The following is a 27341-nucleotide window of genomic DNA, read 5'->3' on the forward strand; positions in this document are numbered from 1 at the left end:
CAATTGAAAAATTAAATTATAAAACTGAATTCACAATATAAGTTGGGACATCATAGATGACACTATCAAGATGATAAAAGGCTTTTATTATAAAATTTCATTTATGAGGAAAAATTTTATTAGAATTTTCAATTTTTTTTTAAAATAATAATTCTTTGTTATTAATTTTTTAATATTAAATAAAAAGAAATAGAATAATTAAATTTTTTTTAATATTAATTTAATTATAATTTATTTGATATTACATCTACATGAATGAAATCATTAAGATACCATTTATTTAAAACAAATTATATAAAATTGTTAAATTTTATATAAAATTAATTATATAAAATGTTAAATTTTGCCATGATTTTGTTAATATTAATTAATCGATATAAAATTTCAAATTCAAAATCATATTCACGTGAAACTACTTCAATTACTTTATTAACATTATATACGATCTATCAAATATTCATACACGATATTCCTTAACATTAATACGAACGTATAATTTGGAATTATCTATTCTTTATTAGGCTATTTGATTTTTTTTCATGTTTAAAACTGATGGATTTCAGTTGTACGGAAATTAAAATAATATTTCATAGATTACCAAATTGTACATAAAATATAATATTTTGATGCGTATAAAAAATCCGCTTTCTAATTATTCAAAATCAAAATCAATTATCTACATAAATTACAAAAAGACACATTACTTGGATAAAGATTATAACGTATTATTCAACAAAGCATGTGGTATAAACTATAGCCTTAGATAATTCGTGATTACATTGGGACGTATTAAATCGCGTCTGATTAACTTCCATTTTTTTAAATACCACAGTGAATGACTCCATATTGGTTTCCTTTTCTTTCTCCTCAAATCGAATATTTAACTACAAGTTAGTACAATTAATATCGATTGATAGTATCATCGATATTAGAAAGATATTTTAATATCGATAACACTTAAAACAGCGCACAATATGCATAGGTCGCAAGATAATACATATTATCACCTGTATAATATCTATACAGGTGTCATTTGATTAAGAATAATACAGTTCATTTGAATAACAATAATTCTACAGAAAACGCAGTTTAATATGAAAGAAGTATTTTAATTATAGTATCATATCGGGGTCACTCTTGATGCTTAGAGTACAATGGGAGAGAACAAGTGTAGCCAAACTTCAGTAATTTTTAATTATATAGAAACGCATAATGTGTGTATATTAATTATTTAATATATATTCATGTATTAAGAAGTCAATAATATTTTGTAAAACTACATTGAATAAACAAATAGTGTATAATATTATGATACTTGAAAACATCTCAGATTTATCAAAATCATCGCATTGCGTTAAATTAACATATACATAATCATAGTAATATTTATGGTTATATGTTAAGAATATATCTTTGTATTCCTTGGTCATTGCAATTTCTTACATTTTTTTTAAACACTACCTGGTTTCTCCTTTATAAATACTCTAAGCCATTACGAATTGCTTTCTCCTTGTAATTATTATTTTGGTGGCCTATCTTGATCAGCAAAATATTTTGTTGCATTAGGGAAACGCAAAGGATCTGGAAAATCTGGTGTTCCAAATCTATGTGGATTCAAGCAGTCTCTAATTGCTTGACCAAATGCACGTCTAACACCAGGATCAACAGCTACAGCAATTGCAGCACCTTCAACTTCCTCAACACCTGCTCGAGTTACACCTTCTCTCACTAAACGTTCCATAGACGCCGCTATTGCTGAATGATTGGGAGTAGGACTAACTAATAATCGTGGCTTTTGTTGTTCAATAAGCTTACGTCGTTTAGTAGGTAGTGTACCTAAATAAGCGTCACTAAATGTCGCTACACCACCATTTGTTATTCCTTGCATTTGTAGTTGACGTCGTTGCCTTAATCCATCTCGGGCAATTATTGGTACCCAATCCTAAAATGAAAAGCTTTTTATTATATCATTCAGAAAAATATAAATTTATATATTACATAGATAAATTATATACTTACTGAAGGTAATGCTTCATGACCTGGGAACGTTTCTGGAATTTCTTCTCTATCTTCAGATAGAGAAGATGCTTCAAAACTTGTTCTTTCTTGTATTGTTTCCGTTTCCATAGGCTAAAATAATAATATAAAATTATCATATTCATTCATACATCATAACATATATTATATACCTCTACTTCAGATTGTGATTGTGAAGATTGATGTGCTGGGACAGAAGATACCGTTGTTGCTTCAGAAGGTGCATCTTTATATATTAAAAGCGGAAGAATTTCTGAATCTGGAGGCTGTGTAACTCGTAAAGAATAAGTACGAAACTGAACAATAAATATGTTCAGCATCCATCGACTTACTGTTGGACGAATATTTTCCAACATTTCACTCTATTTACAAGATAATATCAATTATTAAGATATAAAAAATATATATATGCGTGTTATTCAATAAATTATATACGTAACATACCACAAAACGTGATGCAAGTACTTCTAATCCTGCCTGTCCACCACGAATAGAATATCGAAGTACTGCACATAATTGTCTTCCCATATTATTCACAATATTAAAAATTTCTTGTCCGAATCTTGCGTCATCAATATCTAAAACAAGAAAATAATATTTTATATTTCAAATTTATGATAAATAAAACTAATAAAAATATAAAAATATATATATTGACAATATATAAGGTTTCGAACCATTATTAAATAAACATTGTAATATATCTTTGATATGACGACGAATTAAAGCTTCAACAGTAGCACAAATGTCTACACGTGAACCATTTCTAGTATTAGTATCTTCTTCTGTGCTTAAAAGAGTCTGGAAATGTGGTCTTAATTGTGACAAGAATCGTTCTGTAGCTTGTTCCTGAAGTGTTTCTGTTGGAACATTTGGAAAAGAATATTGAAAGAATTCTTGCAATGGTCTTCTAAGATGAGAAATTGGTTCAGATTGACCAATTCGTAATCTTATTAAATCCACTAATGTCAAATTCTGCACCTGAAAAATGATTTTAAAAAATCAAAAATTGTTTTATAACTTAAAATTTTATATATATATATATAAATTTTATAATAAAAAATAATTTTTATTTACCACTAGTACAGATAAATTCACGAGGAAATTTTCTGCACTATAAGAATCTTGAGACGTAAAAAGACTCATTTGAATACCTCTACGTTCTAATAAATCTGCAAGAGTTAGATCATCTCCAGCAGAATTACCTGTCCTAATAATGAAAAATAATATAATAATTTAATTTATTTATTTAATGCAAATGAATACCAATATACTATAAATAATATACATACCCATTTCCAAAAATACCCACGCGAATATTTCCACCAGTACGTATTTGTACCATATTACCATATGGTAAATCGCCCACTTCGGATGAATTAAAATCTAATTACAAAAATAACAAAATAACTATCTTATTTATTCAAAAACAAATATTTATTTATAAGTTAATATTAACTTGTAATTGATCAATTCTACCTCTTAAAATTTGTTGCCAGTACAATAATGGATCATTGATCGCATTTGTTTGTGATGTTGTTGATGCTGTAGTATTTGTAGAGCTGGTATTACTAGTAGCACTTGAAGTTGTAGCTGTAATATAATATTATATAGAGAGAATATTTCCATAACATTATCATATAGTAAATCATTTATTTAGAATTAATTATAATGAATTAAAATAATAATAAAAACAATAAAAATTTATTTTAAATATTTTAAAAACATCAATAGATACTTACTATTAATATTAGTATTGACATTGGATTGTGGTTGACCAACTGTACCTCTTAAAATTTGTTGCCAGTATAGTAAAGGATCATCAATTGCATTTGTCTGTGATGTCGTTGATGCTGTAGTATTTGTAGAGCTAGTATTGCTAGTAGTACTTGAAGTCGTGGCTGTAATAATAACATTATGTGAAATAATAATTAATAGATAACAATTATTTAATATTTATTTAAATTAAATACCTGTTTGTGTTTGAGATTGTGTTTCAGCTGTAGTTTGATTTGTTCGTGTTCCTTGTGACATAGATGTAACAGTACTAGAAGTTGCAGTTGTTGTGCGACGAATATGATGTGAATTACAAGAAAGGAATGGATCAAAATCAAATGCTTGACCTATACTCATACCAACACCTAAAGGATGAGTTTGTTGATGAAATACGTGTGGACGTGATGTACTTCTAGTTTGCGTTGCTGTAGTAGGATGAGTACCAACATTGCTTCTAAAAAGTTTATAATGTGTAAAGCGATTAAAAATAAATATAAATTAATATTGATGTAATATTCGCCATAAAAAATGATAATAAACTTACCGTGCTTGTGTACTTTGTCCAGCATTTGTGTTTCCGCTATCAAGTGATGCAACAGTTAATTGACTTACTGTTAAAGGATTTCGGGTTATAATTCTCGTATTAGCCGGACCACCTTGTACCATATGACCAGCAACAGCTTGCATCAAATTTCGTATAAAATCAGGTGGAGGAGCAGAACCCCAGGAAAATGGACCACCACTTGCTCTTCCTATAAGAACAAAAAATAAACGAATATAATAAATAACGATTCAATATGAATCATAATATTAAATATTAAACTTACCACCATTATTATTGTTATTGTTGCTATTGTTATTATTTTCACCAGTTTGATTTTGTTCATTTCCAGGTGTAGCATCTATATTGCCTTCAGGACTGACTTCCATTAATACTTCAACATTGTTTGGTAAATTAAACACTGTACCTGCAATATAATTTTTACTTTCTTATCTTAATAATTAATCTTTTGTAATGTAAAAAGTTGATATATATACCAAATGGAGATTGTGTTGAATCTAGTGGTTGTTGTTGCTGCTGCTGTTGTTGTTGTTGTTGTTGTTGCTGTTCAGCTTGTTGTTGAATTCCACCAGATTCAGATTCTTGTTGTTGATTAGAATCATCAGTATTAGCTTCATTTGTTTCTAATTGCGTAGGTGTGCTTGCAGATTCTCCGTTTTCTTCATTACCATTATTATTATTTGCATTACGACCGTGTAAACTAATATGTGCCTAAAGAAACATAATATAAAATAATTTTATTATATAAAGAATAGAATTCAAATATTATTGTCACTCATCCTCACCTCTACCTGGATTGGTATACCGGGCTGCAAAATAGCTGAATGTTGAATAATAATTGGTCTGCATCGCAAATTTCTTGGTGGTGCCTGATTCATATCGACAATTATGTCACTTAAAGCATGACATGCATGTGACATATAATGTAAGCATTCACTAACATCATCCACAAATGATTGATTTTCAGTAACAAGTCTTCCCTAAATATAAAAATTTTTTTATTTTAAATTTTTTTATTCTAAATAAGAAATCATTTATAAATGTTATAAACTTACTCCTGGAGGTAATGAAGGATCATCACGCATAAGTTTACGATAACGTTCTATATGAGGTCGTAATCGAGTTTGAGTATCGAGTAACAATTCCAATAATTCTGCTAATTGTGGTGGTCGCGGAAGTCTAAAAATAATAAATTATAAATTATGTAATAAAACTTTATATTATATGTATTATTATTATTGTGCATAATTATTATAAGATAATATAAAGATGCTTACTGTACTGATGATCGTCGATTGGACTGTTCATCGTTATTTGATGTAGAACCTTGTTGTTCAGATTGAGCTTGTTGTGATTCTTGTGATTGTTGTGGATCTGATTGATTTTCTTCATTTACAGTTTCATTTGCAGATCTTGATTCAGTGTTTTCATCACTATTTCCTATATTTTACATGTAATTTATATTTTTACAATTATTTTATTTTATATTATTATATGTATATATATATATATATATATATACACATATATTTATATTTCATCTTATTATTTAGATATTTTTTTATATACAGACCTCTCAGTAATGTAACATTATTTGCTCCAGCTGCAGATAAGGCAGCTGCTATTGCAGCTGCAGCAGCTTCTGCCAATCGAGCACCACCATTTGTTGCATTTTCATTATTACTGAAAAGACTGAATAATTTATCAATTTATTTTACTATTTTATATAATAGTTATCAGAGCTATTTTCCTTTTTTTTCTACTTACTATTGTTCTGCATCTAATTCTGATTCTTGCATCAATTGACTTAAAGGTGGTCGATTATTTTCAGATGTAGAAGAATTTACAGGATGAGAAGGACTTTCAATTCGATCCATAAGTCGATCTGCACGTTCAAGCATGTGTCTTGCAGCAATTAATCGACCATTAGACAAACTGTTACTAAATTGAGGCACTGGTAATCCTATTAAATAATACAAATAGAACCATAATATTTCATGGGATAATATAAATAATATAAATAAAATAATTAGAAAATATAAAAAGAATTTAGAAATTATAATTATGTTATATATATATATATGTATATATATTAGATATAGTACCATGTCCTTCCACAATTTCAGCTGGTACTGACATTGCACCCAAATACATAGCATTACCATGCATTTGAGCACGTGTAAGTCGATAATGTGTTCTTTGCGGATTTTGCCACACCTGTGATCCTTGATTCTGACCTTGACTTTGACCTCCATCATTTCCACGTTGACCAGGTTGAGGTGGTGCACGTTGTACCAAATGTATTACTTTTCCATTAACATCTTATAAAATAATTTAAATCATTAAAATATTTCATTTAATCATAATTTATTTAATTTATGTATTTTTATAATAAAATAAAACATTTTTTACCATAATCATTTAATTTTTTTTCATCTTGAAGAACTCTACCACAATAAATAAGTCTTTGCGAGTCTGCTGGTACTGCCACTGTCTCTGCTATATATTCTTTAAAACCTCGAACAGTAATTTGCTATACGAAAATTTAAATTATTTTTTTTTCATAAAAATTATTTTTTTTAATAACAATATAATAATGATATATGATAATATATTATAATGAAAATTCCAAATTTATTACAAAATGATGTCAATATAATATTTCAATTAAACAAAAAAATTTAAGTATATTTCATTATATATATATTATATAATATATATATTAATACATAATTTATATATATAATATTATGATTATAATTTTATATTTTATAATTGATTATAAATGATTGTATATTTATAAATGTATATTTTAAATAAAACATTAATAATATTAATTATAAATATTAAAAAATAAATAATAAATTATGAATAAATTAAAAACTGATTTATATATATATATAAATATATATAAGTATGTATATATATGTATATATATATATATAATATATATATATGAATAATAAATCACAAGAATAATTACAGATGTAACCTAAAAAAATATTCAGAAATAGAATAATTTGTGAATATATTTAAAAAAATCATATTTGTGATAATCATTTCTAATATATATAATACATAAATGTAAAAATATAAATAAAAATATGTTTAATCATAAGGCATGTTATTCAGAATTATGATTATTAATGTTAATTACAAACATACAAGATAGGAATTCATTGTCTGAAGATGAAAAAAAGAATACTTACATCATCTTCTAAGGAGAAAGCATGATTTTGTGAATCCAAAGTCTTTACCGTAAGATCAATCATCGTTAATCCGTCTTCACTGCTACGGTAGAACTAAAATTGAAGGAAATGAATAATATTAGGACGAATGTGCGTAATACCAAATTGTCTTCTACACTCACGCAGGCACGTAGATATAAGTCTGTAAACGACACTTGATTAGTAGCTAGTATCGAAGAGAAATATTCAATATCTAAAATACGAGAAATATAATAATTTTAATGCGAATTGATTACGTAATTAAATTTTAGCATTGCATTTTTATAGTGCAATCGTTTTTTTAATGAACCTACCGATGAAATTTTATAGCGACGATATGACACGATACACGTTATTTTACCCAGAATTCGCTTCAGCGACACCACAGGCGGTGCCAATATATTGGTTCAATTATTCCCTAGATAGAACAGAATTCAGAATTGATAAGAATCATATTTCTGTTATACACACATATCTTGAAGTTTCTTTAATATCTACTAGATGACACCAGTAAATTAAACAAACGACGAAATATATGAATTAATTACTTATATCATTGATTTGAATCAATAAATTAATTACTTTTATTTAAAATGAACTTTGTTTATAAAAAACATATTTATAAAAAATTAGAAATAAAATATTATATATCAATAAAAATTTAAGAATTATATTAGATTAATATAAACATTTGCATTGTTTATAAAATTCTCATGCAATAAATTATATCTTTTAATTAAGATCTATTCAAAATACCTTATATGTAAATTATCCATTTTACATATTTTTTTTTAAATCATACTTCTTTGCAGATTCTTTATATTTATATTTACATGTTACACTATAAATATAAAAAAAAATATTCAAACCTTACTTCTTAATTTTTAGCAACTTGAAACTTAAGAAAATAAAGATAAATAAAGAAAAATAAACAAGCTATCGTTGCAATATTCAGCTTTATCGACGGAATCTCCCAAATACACGATACAAAATTCACTTTCGATTACATTATTCCTTAAGGTGTCGCTTTGAAGCATGAAATCGAATAACAAATATCGAAACATCTGTATCGATCTGTACCAGTAACAGAAATCGATGCATCTTTTCGCGGTCAGATGAAAATAATTCGAGTATTACCAGCGAATATCGAAAGCGAGGCATCAACTCGCTATGGACATCGCGTGATCTGTACGAAGATGAAAAAGAGAAGCAGAAAAGACTCATGGCAGGCCGATCGCATTATTCAGATTAGGGCATCGACTGAGCCACGCGAGTATGCGAGTACACGCGTTTCTTTGTATGCGTATGCACGTGTACGTACTTATATCGGTAGAAGATAATACGGCCGATCGTGCACCGCAGAAGAATGTTAATGGTGCTTCAGTTTTGTATGCAGGAAGTGACGGCGCGTCCCGTCTCATACCGTAGCGGGTCCCGGCGCCCCAGCGTCCGAGCAGAAAAAGGCACAATAAGACCGATAGAACTGAAAAACCAAGAGATTCACGTTGCCGTGTTGGAGGAAGGAAAGAGAGATGCTTCTTTAAATCCCATCATAAAGACACATAGCCAGAGGCTCTCAACATTCTTCAAAAATGACGTTTTTATCATATTTTTCAATTTTATGTTTGGTAAAGTTGATATTTTTTATTCTAATAATATTGTAATGAATATTACGTATATATATATATATATATTATTGATAAAATTATATAAATATATATAAATTGATAAATATATTATAATATATATTTATATAAATATGAATGTATATGATGAATTTTAATAATCATCATAATTATAATTATGATTATTTTATAATTTGAACATTAAAGATTAAATAGTAAAATATATGTAAATAGTAACAGAAATAATTTATAATCATTTGATTACGTAATGTATTTAATTATATTAGTATATATTTAAGATCGTTAGTATTAACGATATCATTTATTATTAATGTTATTGCATTTCTATATGAAAATATGATATATATTTAAAGAATGAAGACTACTGTATCAATGCAGCGTTAGAAAAACTAAGGCTTACGTCTTGGCCCTATGGAACAAGAAATAAGAGGCGCCAGCCAAAGTTACAGCTTCGTAATGATGTAGTTATCTTGATTTAACATACCTCACAATCTTGTCCGTTAGTACACGCTTAACTTGCTTTACTAGTACGAGCTTTGCCGTTCTTGGCATAGCTTAGCCCATCTATATTTCCTTTACTGCTAATAATGATGATAGAATGAGAAGGAAAGAAAAAAACGAAAAAGACCATTGACTGAATGAAAAGAAATATGGATGAATGGAAATAAAAAAAAAAGGAAATAGATGAAACAGGTATCTTTAACAATTCTTAAGGATTATCTATATAAGATCAAAATAAATTATTCATCACACCTACATTTAAAACAAATAAAACAATATTATCAAGATCTTGTTCTGTTGTTCTTAGATAAACATATACCTATGTCATTGCCAGTCGATATCAAGCGATTATCAATTACTGAAATACCTGCTCGATTAATAGTTACAGCGATTCATCAATCTTCGACGAAGAAGAACGTACACACATGTAAGTACGCATAAGTACACATCGTACAAACACAGATGGAACTGGTATGCTCCACATACTGATTTTAAACGAATCTTACGAAGAATTCGAAATGCCAACTTAGCTTTGACTATCTCACACTACCTTAATGCTTTTATATCCTCTAAACTGCTACTGGCTGCTGTCTCCTTTATCATCCTCTTTCTTCCTTTCAGTCGTTCTTCTTTCACGACAAGAAAACGAGGAGTTCGCGTGCGTGTCTTGAAGCTATGCAACGGGGAGAGAGATCCAGGGAAGCTGGTAGAAGAGATAAACCAATACCGAGGCCGGTAGCGAGCAATGCGTGACACGTTGAACCGTATGTATACGTGTGTGTTGGCGCCAGGCCGCATTCTCGCATTCGTTAACTAACACATCGTGTTAGTCTCTCCGCAGCTCGTGCCTTGTTTTCCCTTGCCTTCCCCCTACCTCCACCTTCTCGTACTCCACTCCACCCCTTCCTCCTCTAACCCTTTCAATATTAAGAGCGGTCACGGATCCCAAATTTGCCATCCGTGGGGAGGCGGGACACCGATTTGTCCTCGTCCCGTTTGTACGCTACCGGTACGTGGTAAGATGACCGGTTTCTACTGGTGTACATCGGCCGCCAATCGTGTTTTGGAATAAAGTGGTTCTCCAGAGGAGACTATATCCGTGTCCAGCTATCGAAATTTATTGTCTCGACGATTATCAATCGCGATATCATTTCATCCTTGAAACCCGATGACGCATGTTTGTCAACTACGAAGACTAGTTATAAAACAAGAACTGTCTTTCAGTTCTTCATCATATATATTTTATGCATAACTTCTTCTTCCAGTATTTTCTCGTTTATCTTTGTGGTCAAGGCAAGTTCCATATGTGGAATATATATATATATATGTATAGTGTGTTTGACGGATAGAGCACGACATATTCATGGAACATGTTAATGATGCAAGTGAGGCGAAAAATAGGCCCAGAAGTTTCCTTCTTCTCTCATCGAAGAAAATCGCGATGATACATCGTGTCAATGGAATTCATAGAAACCGGTCGGTGAAAATACGAGAGGCACGCGGACTGTCAGATATTTACTGTTGCTTCAATGATCCACGAAGAGATGTCTGATCGTTGAGGTCGGTAATTAATCCGTATTGGTTTACAATGAACGAAAGATAGCATTGAAAGATCATTTATAATCAATACTACTTGTAATTCAATAAACGAACAATATGAATTTCAAATCGGCAGATTTTTCTCATTTATTAAAAAAAATGTTTCAATTATTTCAATATAAGGATTATTAAATTAACAATGTGATTAAAATATTGTATAATTTAACAAATTAGGGAAGCAAAAAAAAGAAATAATACAAGAATTATACAACATTATCGCCTAACATTGGCAATAACTTATTGTAACTGAGATAATTGCAGGATCATGAACTGTGTTAAATATCGTGTAAAAGACAAGACACGTGTACCAACTTGACATATACTTCAATAGTCGTGTCAGTCCTTGCTAACTTTTTAACATTTACAAAGATTAGTAGCTCAACAGCAAAAAACGATAACGGCGAGGATGACGAAAACGAGAAAAAGGAGACCGAGAACTTCAACGGATTAACATTCCAGTAGCGTTCCTAACTGCTTCGAAATTCATCGCGACAACGCAAGCGATAACATCTATAAGGGGATCAAGAGGACTTTTTTAACAGCTCGCGAAATTGAGTGTGTCAACAAAAATGATACGAGGTATGACAATAAGATAATGATGCGAAACGATGAGAATTAATTTTACTCAATTATATTATATTTTAGATGCATTTTTTTTATGATTTATGATTTATAATTTATGATGGAAGCAATAAAGAAGAAAATGATGAAAAATATATGTTACACCGAATCAACTTTTCAGAAATATACCTATTATTTATTTATTTATTTTGAAATTCATCGTGACAAGTAAAATGATTACTACAAGGGTATAGGTTTCATTGAGACCACCAGTAGATATATCGATTAACGATTTTCATATTTCAAACTTCAACACAACAACAGAGCGATAATAATAACAAGAAGAAGAAGAAGAAAAAAAAAGAGAGCGATGAAAATGTACAAGTTTCACCGAACCAACATTCCAAGAGCGTTCTTGGCAGTTCACCTACCTCAAAATCCATCCTCCCTCTCTTCTTCTGGGATACCTATGGCGCTTAGCCATGCTTTCTAAAATGCGATTCGAAGGAAAGGGTGATACCGATCTCGTTGCATTGACAAATTTGTTAGTAAAAGAAAAAAAAAAGAGAAAAATAAAAATAGAACGTATTCATTAGCGATAAAGAAGTTATCCTGCATATCGTATTAATGCATCGCAATTAAACGCGTCTTGCTTACATGTAATTTTAATAAGAACGTCGTGTATAAATTTGCATATGCAGAATGTAATAAGCACCTGGAATTAATGTTATCGCGTACGAAGTAGTCGGGATTAAAAACGTCTACTCTATCAGATGAGAAAATGACCAGTGTTATGGACCGAAGAAAGATAAAAAAAAAAAAAAAAAACTTGAAAATACGTGATTCGAGTAACGATAACGCGTTTATATCGTTCAAAATGTTTCATAGTATCAATTGTTTATTAGGTCCGACTGTCGATCGTACGTATCATTTACTAGCTCCTAAGATAGAGGAAGAAAGACTACAAGGAAGAGAGAGGGTAAGATATCAACGAGCAGAAGACAAGGAGAGAGGATGAGGAAGGGAGAGGGAGAAAGAGTGAAAAGAAAGATAGGGATCCACGAGCGAATTATCTGGTATTTTCTTTCAGCCTACGAACCCTGAAGCGGCTAAGCAAAGGTCAAAAGTTGAGCAATGCTCTTCTTATCGGTGCAAACACGCCTTTGCATATGCAGTGCGCCAGCATTGAGAGATTGACGATGCTTCTTGCTGTCTCGCAAGTGAGAAACAGTGCAGTGGATCTTCTTTAAAAGGGAACGAGATCGATATTCGTGAATCATGGAACGAGTTGAAAGAAGCTTTCCATTAAATATCTGTCATAATCGAGAGGACTTACGAGGATATCGTCCATTCCCTATACTTATACCCGATAGAAGTTGTAGGACGAAACTAAGGAAGTACTCGTGTACGTTTTCACGTGTGGAGATTTCCGGTTGCCGGTCCAAGCGAAACACAAGCGACAAATCAGGCGAACGGTAACCGATAAAAAGATAGAAACGAAGGGAAAACGAAAAGAAGAGGCAAAAGAAGAGGGAATCCACTTGGTGTACGCACATAATGTACGAGTCCTGAGAGGAGTTGGAGTCCCTCCCGGAGGCGCGGCGCCGCGCCGCGCCACGGCACGACGTTGTGACTATAAGTAAGTCTCGCGCGGCGCGCCGCGGCTTAATGCCGTTGCCGCGTTCGTGGCGCCAAGAGGAGGGCCCATTGGCGACGATAAGCCTCCTTCGTGTCCGGCACGAACGAGAAAAAGAAAGAGAGAAAAACGGAGATAGATACACAGCAGCCAGCTTTCACCCGCGTTTCAGCAGTGAATATATATACCCCGTCGGGGTGTGGATCGCGACAGTGTAGATAATACGTAGCTGTCAGTCGTATCCGGCCAGTGTCAGTCTAGAGTTGGTATCTATCGGTGAACAAGAGAGTGACCAAGAGTGTGTCGTTTGTGAGCCGTTTAATAATAACGTTTACCTGGGGGGAAAGAAAGAAACAACCCTTATCGTTTGAAATCGAATGATCACCGTTCACTTTTCTTTTCCGATCCGTTCGTTCCGATGATCTCTCCCATATTTAATCCTAAATTTGAATTCTAAGTTTTGAATGAAACGATATCGATTCCTTTCAGAACTCGTCCGTCACTTTTATTTTATAAATGAACAAACACTCTTTATTTGTTATCCAGTGATTATAAAATTATCTTAATATTGTGCCGTGTAACTTGGATATCGGTATATCGATAATAACACGCGGTGTGAGTGTGGAATATATAGGGTAGTGAGAGAGACAGATACGGACAGGTGGACAAGGATCGGTAGAAGGTGGTTGGTATCAAGGGGGTGCGCATGGTCCCTGCGGACCGGGGAAGGATCACCTCTGTCGACGAGCGCGGACCTTTCTACTGGCCCGTTTGGATGGTGATCAGCGTGGCCGTATTTTGACATTCGAACCACCATGTCAGGGCTGCTTTACACGCTTTTAGGGTTGGCGGCTAGCACGAGCCTCCATTGTGCCGTCCGCCGCGAGATAAGCCCGTGCACCTGCCGACAGGAAGAGTTCTCCAGTTCCGTTATCAACCCGGGCCAGTCTGCCGCTGCTGCAGCGGCTGCCGCGGTCGCTACTGCGACCGCTAACAACGCCGGCCACCATGGAGGGCATGGAGAACGGATCGAGGTCGTGTGCGAGAAAATGGACTCTTTCGAACAAGTGGCAGGGGCGTTAAGGGGCAAATTCACCGCTGAACAACAGATTACGTTACGTGTCGCGCATTCGAATCTCAGGGATATATCGCGGCACGATTTTAAAGAGCTGCGGATGTCCATCACGAAACTCGAGTTGAATCACGATCGACTAGGGTGAGTGTGTAAGTTTACCTGCATCGAGCGGGAGCTATTGTATTTATCAGTTATAGAGTAGAAAATTTTTCCCAAGGAACAAATCGTTGTTTTGTTGTTTCGTGTTCTTTGTGTATCTGTGTATTTCTTTCTAATTACTCTAATCGCTTTTTTTTTTCTTATCCCAATATTGTGAAATTTTTTTTTTTTCACTTCGTTTTATCATTCAGGAATTTGAATGTTTTTCCTTTCAGAAGCACGTTGTATGACTTAAGTTTGCTCAAGTTTAGAACGAGTATAACGAATGTGATAGTGTGAATTCATTTTCGCTCGACTGAGCGACCTCGCGGTTTCAAGGTATCTTCCTCAATATGTGAAAGACGTAAAATCATGGAAATTCCTCGAGCTCTTCAATTGTGGACGAAGAAAATCGTGTGACGCTGATAATGACCCGTGGATAAATGATATCAGGCCACGTTTACGTCTAACAACGCGTTTAGTTAGTGATCGAGCAATGATCACGTTCCTAGAAGTTCTATTTATTCGTTTATTTTTCTTTTTTTCTTTTTTTTTTATCCAATTTATCTGCGCAATTTATTCCTCGTGAGAATAATTTTAGGTGAAAATTCAGTCTCGAGATGAATCCGTTGTAAAAATTTCGGATAATGTACGTGTATTAAAAATATCACGATGTTTTATTACACTATCGATAAGAAATTTTATTTTATAAAATTTATTAATCGAAAAATTTTAAATTTTATTATAGTATTGACTTCACGCATCCATGTTTAACGTGTCGTCTGACCACATCCCGCTTGTCTGACCATAAAGTTCCTTAATCACTTACGAAATGTCGTCACAACTTTCGTAAAGTATAAAGTATAAACGAATTGTAAGCGTGAAAAGAAAGAAATTCAAGGAACGTGTGTATAGAAAGGATAACAGAAAATTTATGACATGTATTTGTCATTCGAAACTCATAAAAAAACACGTTTACAAATGTATCGTATACATTATCGATACAAGCAACAATCTGTTCACAAAAGGTCACCGTTTGATGTTGCGAATAAAGACATTTATAAAGGCAACAAAGAAACGATTTTAGATTCTGATAAAATTATTTTATACGTGAAAAATTTTTTACAATTAAATTTAATGGAAAAATTCTATTCAAATCATTCGAGAAATGAAATGTAAAATATTTCATAAAAATATAATGCGTTTTGCAATTATAAATAACCGCAAAATGTCCTTCAATTTACAATACATTAATTCTAATGCACGTGTTGTATACGTTGGGTATAATTACTATAATCTTTGTCCTCATTTATCTTTCAAAGATATTATTTGCTTATACATTATATTTTATATTCCGTTCAGATAAAATATTAAATAATACGTCGATAATTAGGCGAGAAATAAAAGTTTCAATATCCAAAAATTCTCACATTATTAATCGAATTAATGTATCAAATTTTATTAAGATTCGAGAAACAATGAGACAAAGATTACAAAGGTAATGTTCATATCTTTGTTACGAGTCCTTGAAAAAATAATTGCTTTATAGAAAAAAATAATGTATTTATATACATCATATAGTCGATGAGAGATTTCATCGATCGTTAATTATCATCAATTTATCGATTAAGAATGAATATATGAAAAATCGCGAGAATTTCTTTGTTTCTAGTTAATATGCAAATATCGTCCTTTTGTCTCTTCAAATGGGCATAATGAACGAGCACTGGTCTTCCTTGATTGTCCTGATACTTGGTCAGATGAGAAAAAACGAAAGTTCACGTCGGACGAACAATCATCAATCGTCGTCGTTCCTCGCAAAAGATAGAAAAAGAGGCAGAGCTATGGGCGCGAGAATGAAATCTTAATCGTGCCTGACCTCTTCGAATGAGTTATCAAGAAGAAGAAGCCCTGCGCTTATCGTCTTTGAATAATTAAATAACGAAATGCTGTGAGCCAACATTATGTGAATAATTGAACGATAATGACGTGTCTCATCTTGGTTTTACAGTTAAATTTTTCACTGGTCCATTCGTTTTAAACTTGCATATCTTGATAAAGATTTATACAGTACTATGTGTGACAATTTCAATTATTTAAAAAAGAAAAGAAATTTTTAAGAATAGAAACGCAGGTTAGATATTTCTTTTTTGTTTTTTTAATTAAATTTTTATATTTAATTGCTGATATTTAATAAATTATTTATTCTTTTTAGGAATAGATGCTTTATTTTTTTTAAATATATGTATGAGATATGATACGCAATAGATATTGTAAGCCAAATATTTTTATAAAAGTTTCGTTATTTTTCTATAATTATTATAATATTTATTATTATAATATTATAATTATTATAATTATTATAATTATTTTTCTATAATTCCAATATAGTTTCATGAAATATATATCATGAAAATAATATATATTGTATAAAAATTGTATCGTATAAGGAAAGATACGAGTTTTCTAGAACAACTAAAAAAATTATATTTTATCGGAGGGGTCTTTACAACTTAATGATTCATGATGGAAATTTGTCGAAACAAATGATTAAATAACGCTTTGATAATCGTTCTTATATCTTGTATTTAATATAACAATCCTTTTCCTTAATTCGAATATCGAGGAAAAATGTAAGCCCATTTTGTTGATTCGTGACTAGGACAATAAGCGATAACTTCGCTTCACTTTAGATAATTGAGAATTGATTGTATATCGCTTGTTAGTTATGTGTTTTCAAGGGCCATCATATGTTGTTCGCTTTCTGTTCGCCTGTACGTAAGAAGATAACGCATTATCGACAAATGATATTCCAAATTTCTGGAGAAAATTTTTGTTCTTTCGAACATCGTTTTCAACGATCTTTAATTATTTTAAGATATTAATCTTAAAACGAAGTTATTTTGATAAAGTAAAATTTCTACGCCATTCAAGAAAATAATTCATGTTTTATAAATAATAAAGAATCTGCATCATAATTCTTGCGAATAAATTTATTATTTCTTCGATCAATGAAATTTCTCATTCGATTATGATAAACGTTTCGCTCAATTGAATTGCAGTGCAATGCGTGTGTAAATATCTGAATTATTATTTCCCGATTATGTATGATTTTGATGCGAAAATATATGATCTTGAGCATAATAAGAAGTTTATTTACAATAGTTCTATGCACAATAGAATTAAAATAGAAACTTCATGTTTTGTAGGTTCGTAGATGGTGAAGTTTTTGCGGGGTTGGGAAGAACGCAATATCTTAGTCTCGCGGATAACGAAGTACCGTCGATACCAAGACATATTCTGTCTCATCTATCTTTACTGAGGACCCTAGATCTCAGCAGAAATCGGATAAATCGTATAGACTCGGATGACTTTAAGGTATGCATGCGTACTCATAAGAACATTTCATCACTGCCTATTAGTTTTCTTCCTCGCGAGTGAATATATAAATATAACGAGACACGTGTTCAAGAATCGAAGTTTTCTTATGCACTTCTAGATGCATAAGAACTTTGAATCAGATATATACCATAGTGTTTATCAATCATTTATGCGCAAATATTAAACACGTGGTTGAGATTCCCTGACGCATTGATCACGCATTTACAAATACACGTTGTTTCAATTATCTGAATTATTTTTTCTTAATATCTTATATAAAATGCTTATAGGAAAATGTGAATGGAGAAGGTAAATGGAAAAATATCATCACCCGGTAGTGATAACATCAAAATAGTTTATAAACAGGAAGAAAATAAATTATAAATACGTCATAATATGTGATCAATATATGAGAGTTGACGTAACCTTTTTTGACCGTTTCAATATTTCTGCAAAGATATGCATTTATCGAACCGATTAAGTCCGATCTGATTCGCATCGAATGATCGAGCGTTTGCGAACATATTCGTCGTAACGATATTCCTGTTCACGAGGAAAATTTCTCGTATATTATTATTATTATTTTCAATATGATACAACGAAAGAGATATTAAATAAATAAATTATAAATTATAAAAAAATCGTTTCAGATCGGCACGTTGAACATTTACGTGATGTTATACGAGAATTATCCGATCGAAAATGTTATTCTTCGTTTCTATTCGTTTATTTATTTTTTTCTTTTTTATTTTTTTTTACTTTTTTTCATTGTAACAAAATCAATAGGATAGAAGGGTAATTTCTTTTAAACACGTTTTGCACACTATGCGCGACTTCATGATATATTTGTAACCTGCGTATGAACGAACAATTCATCTCGAAGAGAGGAAGACAGCTAGTAGAGCTTGGTGGGGTTTCCCTGGCGCTTGTCGCGCACGTGACTGGCCACGTGCACAGAATTGTCCGTCAATCGTTCCCCAGACGAATCGTACTACTTATGAGAATTTTTTTTACGGTTGCCTCGTATGATTTATCACGCGTTTTATGAAACAAAAAAAAAAATAAATAAATAAAAAAATAGAAATGTAAAAAACTTGTGTGCAAACTTTTTTTTCACACTTATTTTTTTTTTAAACTGATTATTTTTCAATTTTGAAAAGATAGAAGAATAATTTCAAACATTGCTACTTAGAGGGCCGTGTTAAACACGTATATATGTACATATGTTCTATATGACCCGTTTGCTCATAAAGTTAAATCTATTATTATTCGTATTTTTATGAAAAATATAAAAGAATAAAGAATTCATAATATGATTCTAAAGTAACCGAGACACGCTAAATTCATGCTTATTCATGCACTTTATAGTAAATTAAATATCTCTGAATTTTCTATCAAATATATGTAAATAAGAGAAAAACAGATAAATTTGATGTAACAATACCGCCTATGTGATGAATTATCAGAGAAAAATGTTTATCGCGTGACAGTTGTAAACAGCTGTTGATTCGAATTGATCGGTTTCAATAAATGCGAACAACAACATTTTAAACTCTTCCGTTGCATCATAAACTTTTAGTACAGTTCAAAAAATTTTCGCTATATATAACAATGTTGCTTCAGTAAGCCGTTAATATTTATCATATAACGCCATTCTTGATTAAACGTCGCACATCCTCGTATTTAATCGCGTTTGTCGATACTGCTAAATATTATCTGTTTAAATCATCTTTCATCTCTTCCTTTCCTTCTTGCTTCTCTTTCTTTCTCTCTTATCTCTCTTTTGCTCGTTCGTTCACTCGCTCGTTCGTTCTCACGCACTGTTTTTATATAAAACAAACGATAAATTTATTTTATGCGAAATAATAAAAAAAATCTATATAATTAAATCCTTCTAATATGTATATTTTCAAAATGCATTTTTTTTACCTATGATTTTCAGTACAATCCGACATTACAACATCTTCTTCTGGCCGGAAATGCAATTTCAGAAATGGTGCCAGGCTCGTTACCACCGTTAGTGAAGCACTTACACGTTGGCCGCAATCATTTACAAAGCCTGAATCGAACCTTACGGTACGACACTTTCTTGATTACCGAAAATTTACGTCCATTCACGAACCTCCTAGAATGTATCGGACATCCTGTTTACAATTCCGACAGTGGCTCTTAATTGGCTCTATTCATCGTTGATGCAAAGAACCAAGCTCCTTGGACTCGGCCGAATGATTAAGCAAACGTGCACGCGTATTATATGCAAAGGAGAGAACAATTAAGCTTGCGATCTAGTCACATATTTGAGATTATGTACAATTTTTAAGAATCATTTTCTTTTTTTCTCTCTCCACTTTTTCTTCTTCTTTTTTTTTTTTTTTTGGTTGGTTCAATAGAGAAAGAAAAATAATAAGAAAATAAATAATAGAAGAGAATAATAGAAGAAATATTGTTCATTTGATGAAAGCAAGTAACGATTTATTATTTTTTTTTGGAGCGAATTTTATCGGAACGTGAGGTTCGCCATGCACGTGGCTTAATCTTGTTTCAGAGATTTGAATCAGTTGGAGTGGTTGCTAATTAACGCCAACGAGCTCTCGTCTCTGGATGGCGAGCTACCGTCTTCTGGCCATAATCTGAAGATGCTCTATGCCGTGGACAATAAATTAACTCACTTGCCGGTGGAATTTCGTTACCTGCATCGTTTGGAAAGTTTGTATCTTCAACACAATAAGATTCGCAGTTTGGATGGTACGCTACAAAAGGCACGTCGACTGAAATTTCTCGAACTTTCGCACAACGATCTGCAAGAGGTAATTAATCATGATCAATAATATCGATAATAAAATATTATTTTATATTAGAACGAATAATTATTATTTATATATACTTTAAGTATTTTTTTCTCAAAAATATTATTCTGTTTAAAAGACATTATTAAAAAAACATCGTAAAATAGTTTATGTTAGTTTATTAAACTATAATTTAATTTAATAAATATCTGCAAGTATGATGTTTATATCGAAGCAATAGTGGTTTATAAAACATGTAGATATCCATATGAAGTGCAAGTGCACGATCGCGATGTATGATAACGCGTGGAGGCGTTCGTTCAATGTTCCGTGCATTAAGTCAATTACTACATCCTAATGTAATTATTATGTCGTGCGCTTCCGTTTCGCGGATTAAATTTTTATTGCAATGGACGGCTGGTATTCGATGGTCTTCTTCGTCATTCGACGTTTGATAGGCATTTTCGATCGTTTAGAAAGATTTCACATTTAACAAATTAATATAATTTTCTTTCTAATAATAATTCTAAACAAATTTCTAATTCTAAATATGATTTTCTAACGAATAAACTATTTTATTTCCAAAGTAAAATATATATTTAAAAATAAAATTTGAATTTAAATGAGAAAAATATATAATAATATATATATATATATATGGTAATAAGATAATAAATAGAAAGCAAGAAATGTTATTAAAGATAATATTATAAAATATTTTTTCTCAGTTAACGGAAGAGGATTTCATAGAAGCTGAAATGTTAGAGGACTTAGAGCTTGGGCACAATTCTCTAAAATCGTTGGATAGCGCGGGTGATAATGGCGACGGAAATGGGGGCAACAGTGTTCTTTACCCTCTTAGATCGCTCAAGTGTTTAAATTTGACGCACAACGAGCTTCGTGAATTTTCATTCGCGTCACTTCGTGGCCTGCGCGAGTTACGAATGCTTGATCTCTCGAACAACAGAATCGCGCGGCTCCATAGAGGAAGAACGCCATCAGAGGTACTTTGATAAATATACTTTCAAATTTATACAGAGGAACATTTGATAATTTTTATTTGTAATATGATTATTATTCTAAAAAATAGAATTGAAATTGAATTTTGAAGAATTAATATTCATTATCGATACTTCTTGCTTACCAATATATTTATGTGTTGAACTATTTAAATATTTTGTTGTAAGTTAGATAATATAAAAATATTTTATTTTCACCAAATATATGTGAATGAATTCAATAAAATAATATTTTTTCAAAGAATCAAATATTGATAATATTTATATTGCAAATAAAAAATATTATTACTTATTATTTTTAAGATAAATCGAATATCTGTAAAAAAAATATATTTTAACATACTTCGTTAAAAATTTTAATCAAATATAAAGAATTACATAAAAAAATATATAACTTTATATCCTCGTTATTGACTTATTTTTACAGAATTTAGTGGAAGAGGAAGGAGATGAAACGGCAGGCGGAAATATTCAAGATATGCGACTTCAGCATAACGAGCTACGAAGCTTGGATGGTTCCTTGTTTCTTGGAATGAAGGAATTGCAGAGGTTGAATTTAAGTCATAATGCTTTAGGACCAACAATTGGTCAACGTGATCTACGAGGTCTTGATGGTCTAAAAGTACTTGATCTTTCTCATAATGAGCTTACTACTCTTGAAGATACATCAGAGGTACAATAATATACATGAAATTAATTCACATACGTGTTTTTATCATAATAATTGTATAGTTTCATTACAATATTTGATTTATTCAGATATTGAACATAATATTAAAGAATTAAATTTTTCCTACAAATCAATGATTAATTAAAAAAACATATAATATATACAAATCTCAAAATAGATGTGTAATAATATCTTTTTTGAAAAAATTTCCTTATTACCACATTTATAATTATGATATTTCTGTATAGACGTGGCTTCCTTCTCTGGAAGAATTGAATGCATCACATAATCGTTTAGTAACATTATCCGAAAGAGACTTTCGTGGATTTCCCGTTCTCTGCTGGGCAGACGTGAGCGCGAATCGGATACGTATTCTGATGCCGGAACTCGTGGCAAATACACGGTGTACTGTTCACGGAGTGCCAGATGTGCTTCGTATATATCTGCAAGGTAAGCTCAAATTATTATCAGTATTATTATCTATAATAATAATATATACTATCTATATGGTATAATGTATGAATATTATACTATTGATAAAACTTAAATAAATTTGTTTAGCCTTAATTTTATCTCTTTCTTTACACATTTAAATATTTAAAATAAATTGATGACATATAAAAGTTACGTGATTTCATAAAATTTAAATAAAGAGAATTATATCATTTTTTCATCATTATTTTTTATATCATTTCATTGATAAAATCATTTTATAGATAAGAAAAACTTTTATATATTTTTCTTTTTTATAAATATCTATTGAATTTGAAATAGATTTTTGTTTCAATAAATGAATATCTGCAATATAATTTGGGAAATTTTATTATATTATTAAAATATTAAATTTTTCTTTGATTTCGAGATTGTTTTTGAATTTGAATTTGACAAATGAATATATTCCAATTAAATTATTGCAATTAGACATTATTTTATGAAATATATTATAATAAATTTAATTTTAATTTACTTTTAATACAAAAACTGCTAAACTATTTTCTTAATTATATTAAACATTTGCAATTAATTTAATAGAAAGTTAATGCTTCGTTTAATAAATAAATATTGATAGATTATTATCCAGAATTTTTTAAATTGCGCAATAAAAAACGATAAACACAGGTGTACATGATTTCATACATTTAGGAATATCATTCAACAAAATGATTTGTTTGATTTTATTGTTTGTTCTTATTTTCCATAAAACATGGAAATTTTTGGTAAATTGCAGATCATATTAAACAAGATTGAAAATTTTTCAATTAATTCCAATTCTTAAAATTGAATAGTATTAAATAATTCTGTTGACAAAGCTGACAGAATCAGTAGAAATTTAAAAAATATGTATTTAAACACGATATAAAGAATAAATAATAAAAAATAATAAAGAATAATTTTAATGTTGATGTGCTATAAGATTGAAAGAGAAAACAAGCAATGCTTATAATATTCTTAATAATGTATTATGCGCAAATACGCGTAATCGGCTGGTTCGTACAACGTCGAGTCATCCGATCGTACGATATGAACGGTCATTCGATTTCGTTTTCCACCCTCACAAAAGGATAACGTCTTTGTGGAACGCAGACGCGTTGAATGGGCGCCAGTGCGTAATTAATAAACACATCGTTAAATGTCGCGAGGCCAACCGATGGAAGAAGAAACGAGACAGAATGAGGGAACGGGTCATGAGAGTGGTCGGTGTCGGCAGAAAATAAATTACTGCTTGATAATAACGTGGCTCCATTTGGCTCCCAAGCTGTACATTATTTTGTTATAAGTTACATTTTATAATGATAACCTCCGTCGTGGCGCCATCTCGTATTATTTATTGTATACCAAAGATGGATTGTTAACTGTTATTTATTGTTAAATATATACAAGTTTTCGTGGTACCGTTATCACGTTCAATTCTGTTATTTCAATTAACTTTGTTATTTCTCGGATTCTTGTTCGGATACTTTCATTGAAGTTTTCTTCTTCATAATCTGCAAATGAACGATATGATAATTCTATTGTTCCTTTTATTATTATGTTTTCGAATTCATGACATATGATCAAATCATATATATGTATGTTCATGAAATTTTTGAAATCCTAAATTTATCATCATGATGCAAATATGCATTTTCTGTATTATGATATAAATCTGGAATAATTTCAATAGATCTTAAGGAACTATTATGATGTCATAATTGTACGATGATTTTTATTGCTTCAAAAATTCACTCCAGACAGACTCATATCTAACTTCTTACTTATCTTGTCTTGCTGACGATACATCATAAAAAAAAGAAGAGCTTCCCCTTGCGATATTCCGATGTTTTTTGCTTACAGATAATCCGGTGTTGTGTGATCCTGGACTCGCAGACCTGACCGTGGCTTTCGAAGTTAATCACGCAAAAGTTTATGGTGTTGCCAATAATTGTCCGACTACCGTGGCGACTCCTACCGAACAAACGTCGCCACTTCCGCCATTACCACCGACGCTGTTGTTAGCTGCCGCGGCAGCTGCTTCCGGAGGAAATGTTTCTTTCGCCGCGACACTTGAGTAGTTCATTATAAAATAGAATAAGAATACTAAGATGTGATTAATCGATAGAGAAAGTTTGAATAAAAACGAAGAAAAACGAAGGATCGAGAAGAAGAATTCTTCGATTCATAGTTATTCGTTTGTGTGAAGCTATGCAATATCTACACACGAATAGACACACGTGAGAAACGATAATGTTAAAAGTTCGTTTTATTGGTATTCATTGTGATAAACTAAAAGTGTGTGGAAATGGGCGGTGTAAATCTTAGTGTAACCTCGTTCCCCTTCACGTTCGACAGGCGTTTTAGTTCGTTTAATCTAATCCGCTTGCGTGAATTTCTTGGAAGCATGCAAATGAAAAAAAAAATGTTGTATAATAATAATAATAGAATACTACATACATACACATATATACACAAACAGACATTCATTAACATCATGACATCATAAAAAATTTCATATGCGATTAATCTCATAATCGACAACTGACAATCATTCGCGATCAGACGTCGGTCTCTAATCGATAGATGTGTTACTACATTTGTTATATGTAGTTATTAAGTAACGAGAAATATTTATTTTAGTAAATTTCAATCACATATAATTCGCACAGAACAATTCCCCATGTGTTCGATATAGAAAAAAAAACATTATATACTCGTTTAAGCCGAAAGAACAAGAAGTCGAGAGATCATTCTTATCGACAGTTTATCGTTTCTGTTTTTTAATTATAATTATAATTATTAATATGACATTATTACGTTGTAAATAATCATTAATTTCGTTACTTCTTATACACCCTATTAACACTAGAGCTCGACGTTTTTTCAAATATTTCATTTTGAATTCCAATTTGCATCTACTGTTTAAAAATTTCATCTACTTCATCTTTTAATATGTTAAAATAATTATATATGTATGTAGAATAAAAAAAACTGCGCTAAAATAGAAATGATATAAATAATTAATAAGAGTACTCAAAGCTCTCGAGATCGATTAACAAATTAATCTTTTAATTGAACTCGAAATCATTATTAATCATCCATACTTCAAAGTATTATCCATAACGCTTATGTGACATACTGTGTATCATGATTTTTCGTGTTGCTTTAGATTATTCATTAATGACGTCGGTTAATACGTCTAATATCTAGTGTACAATTATATTGTGTAAGATAATATATAGAATCTTCAGAATAATATTTGCACATTTATATTATATTATATTATATTATATTATATTATATTATATTATATTATATTATATTATATTAATAATGAACTTTTAAATTAAATATAATAGATAAAAATTTGTGCACAGGTATTAATCGTATCAAAACCGATAGACAACGTGAATACGGCTAGTATACATCATAATAGTGCATCAATTCCCATCGTCGACGTTTCGATCTTTAATTAAATTCCTGAATGATCGAGTAAATGAACGATCGGGCAGGTCAATAGTGTAAGTGAAATCTGTTAACTTACGTTGTGTATGCGATATGGACTGATTGGCAGTGGGCGATCAATTGACTCTCTCGTTAACTCGTGCCAATAGGGATGAATTGTTATCAACGTGCTGCTACGCATACATAATCAATTGGCCCTTTCCATGTACAAGTAAGACGCGTAAATATTTCGTACGTAGTTATGTTAATATACGAATTAATGTAAAGTATGATAAGCGAGAGTCAAATTTTCGCAAGATATTAGACGAACCTGAATAAATAAATTTTCATCATTCAAAATTGTTTGAATAACCAGAACAATGATGTAAATTAATGAATTTACATATATCTAATATTATCAAATAAAAACAAAAATTTTAAAAATAAAATTTTTAGAATTTTTCTAATATAAATAAAAAAATATCTTCAAAAAAATTTATCCAGAATGTTACATATTCATTTTATTCATTATCAAAAGTTATTAATATTGATTGCTAATTTTGAAATTGAAACAATTTATTAAAATATTATCAAATATTTTTTAAATAAAATAAATTTTAAAAAAAAGAGATAAAATTAACTTTAAATCAAGTTAGTTAATAAATAACAATCTAGCGAAATTAACAATTTAGCATACATATATGACATTATAGATGCTATATTCAAGTAAGCAGTACACAAATAAAAATCAAATGGAGATTTCTTTGTAATTTTTTGAATTTAAATAATTTATCTTCACTGTGATTAGC

At 30.8% G+C, this 27341-nt stretch overlaps 3 protein-coding genes across 20 annotated transcripts in view; 1 reads left to right on the forward strand and 2 right to left on the reverse strand.

Moving 5' to 3' along the window:
• Positions 1 to 203: 203 nt before the first annotated feature.
• On the reverse strand, positions 204 to 8056 carry LOC107993811 (large proline-rich protein BAG6). 11 transcript variants are annotated; one of them, XM_062076220.1, is made up of 23 exons: positions 7917 to 8044; positions 7746 to 7816; positions 7585 to 7677; positions 6788 to 6908; positions 6481 to 6696; positions 6143 to 6338; positions 5949 to 6067; positions 5653 to 5815; positions 5431 to 5554; positions 5167 to 5355; positions 4852 to 5086; positions 4641 to 4775; positions 4358 to 4565; positions 4011 to 4267; positions 3780 to 3938; positions 3517 to 3630; positions 3330 to 3423; positions 3115 to 3247; positions 2715 to 3018; positions 2482 to 2615; positions 2190 to 2399; positions 2020 to 2130; positions 204 to 1942 (listed from the first exon to the last, which is right to left on the reverse strand). In XM_062076220.1, exons 3-23 carry the CDS (start codon positions 7645 to 7647, stop codon positions 1520 to 1522), a joined length of 3708 nt encoding a protein of 1235 aa, XP_061932204.1. In that variant the 5' UTR covers positions 7648 to 7677; positions 7746 to 7816; positions 7917 to 8044; the 3' UTR covers positions 204 to 1519. The 11 variants fall into 11 exon arrangements, with proteins under 11 accessions (XP_061932204.1, XP_061932201.1, XP_061932199.1 ...); XM_062076217.1 differs by having other exon boundaries at positions 4641 to 4781; positions 5161 to 5355; positions 5949 to 6058; positions 7917 to 8043; XM_062076215.1 differs by having other exon boundaries at positions 4641 to 4781; positions 7917 to 8043.
• A 4076-nt stretch (positions 8057 to 12132) lies between these two features.
• Positions 12133 to 26981, forward strand: LOC107993807 (leucine-rich repeats and immunoglobulin-like domains protein 1). Its single transcript, XM_017050431.3, has 8 exons — positions 12133 to 14761; positions 17968 to 18136; positions 20082 to 20215; positions 20685 to 20946; positions 21654 to 21929; positions 22372 to 22617; positions 22863 to 23064; positions 24949 to 26981. Exons 1-8 carry the CDS (start codon positions 14361 to 14363, stop codon positions 25164 to 25166), a joined length of 1908 nt encoding a protein of 635 aa, XP_016905920.1. The 5' UTR covers positions 12133 to 14360; the 3' UTR covers positions 25167 to 26981.
• The window catches only part of LOC107993776 (ecdysone-induced protein 78C), a 137123-nt gene continuing 132419 nt past the window's right edge, over positions 22638 to 27341 (reverse strand). For 7 of the 8 annotated variants that reach the window (XM_062076244.1, XM_017050390.3, XM_062076243.1 and 4 more), the window contains one exon: positions 22638 to 23057. The gene's annotated coding sequence lies outside the window, so the exon portion shown is untranslated. The remainder of the gene's footprint in view (positions 23058 to 27341) is intronic. The other variant, XM_062076242.1, reaches the window with a different exon arrangement.

The sequence above is a fragment of the Apis cerana genome, linkage group LG6, assembly GCF_029169275.1.
Source record: "Apis cerana isolate GH-2021 linkage group LG6, AcerK_1.0, whole genome shotgun sequence".
Lineage (NCBI taxonomy): Eukaryota > Metazoa > Arthropoda > Insecta > Hymenoptera > Apidae > Apis > Apis cerana.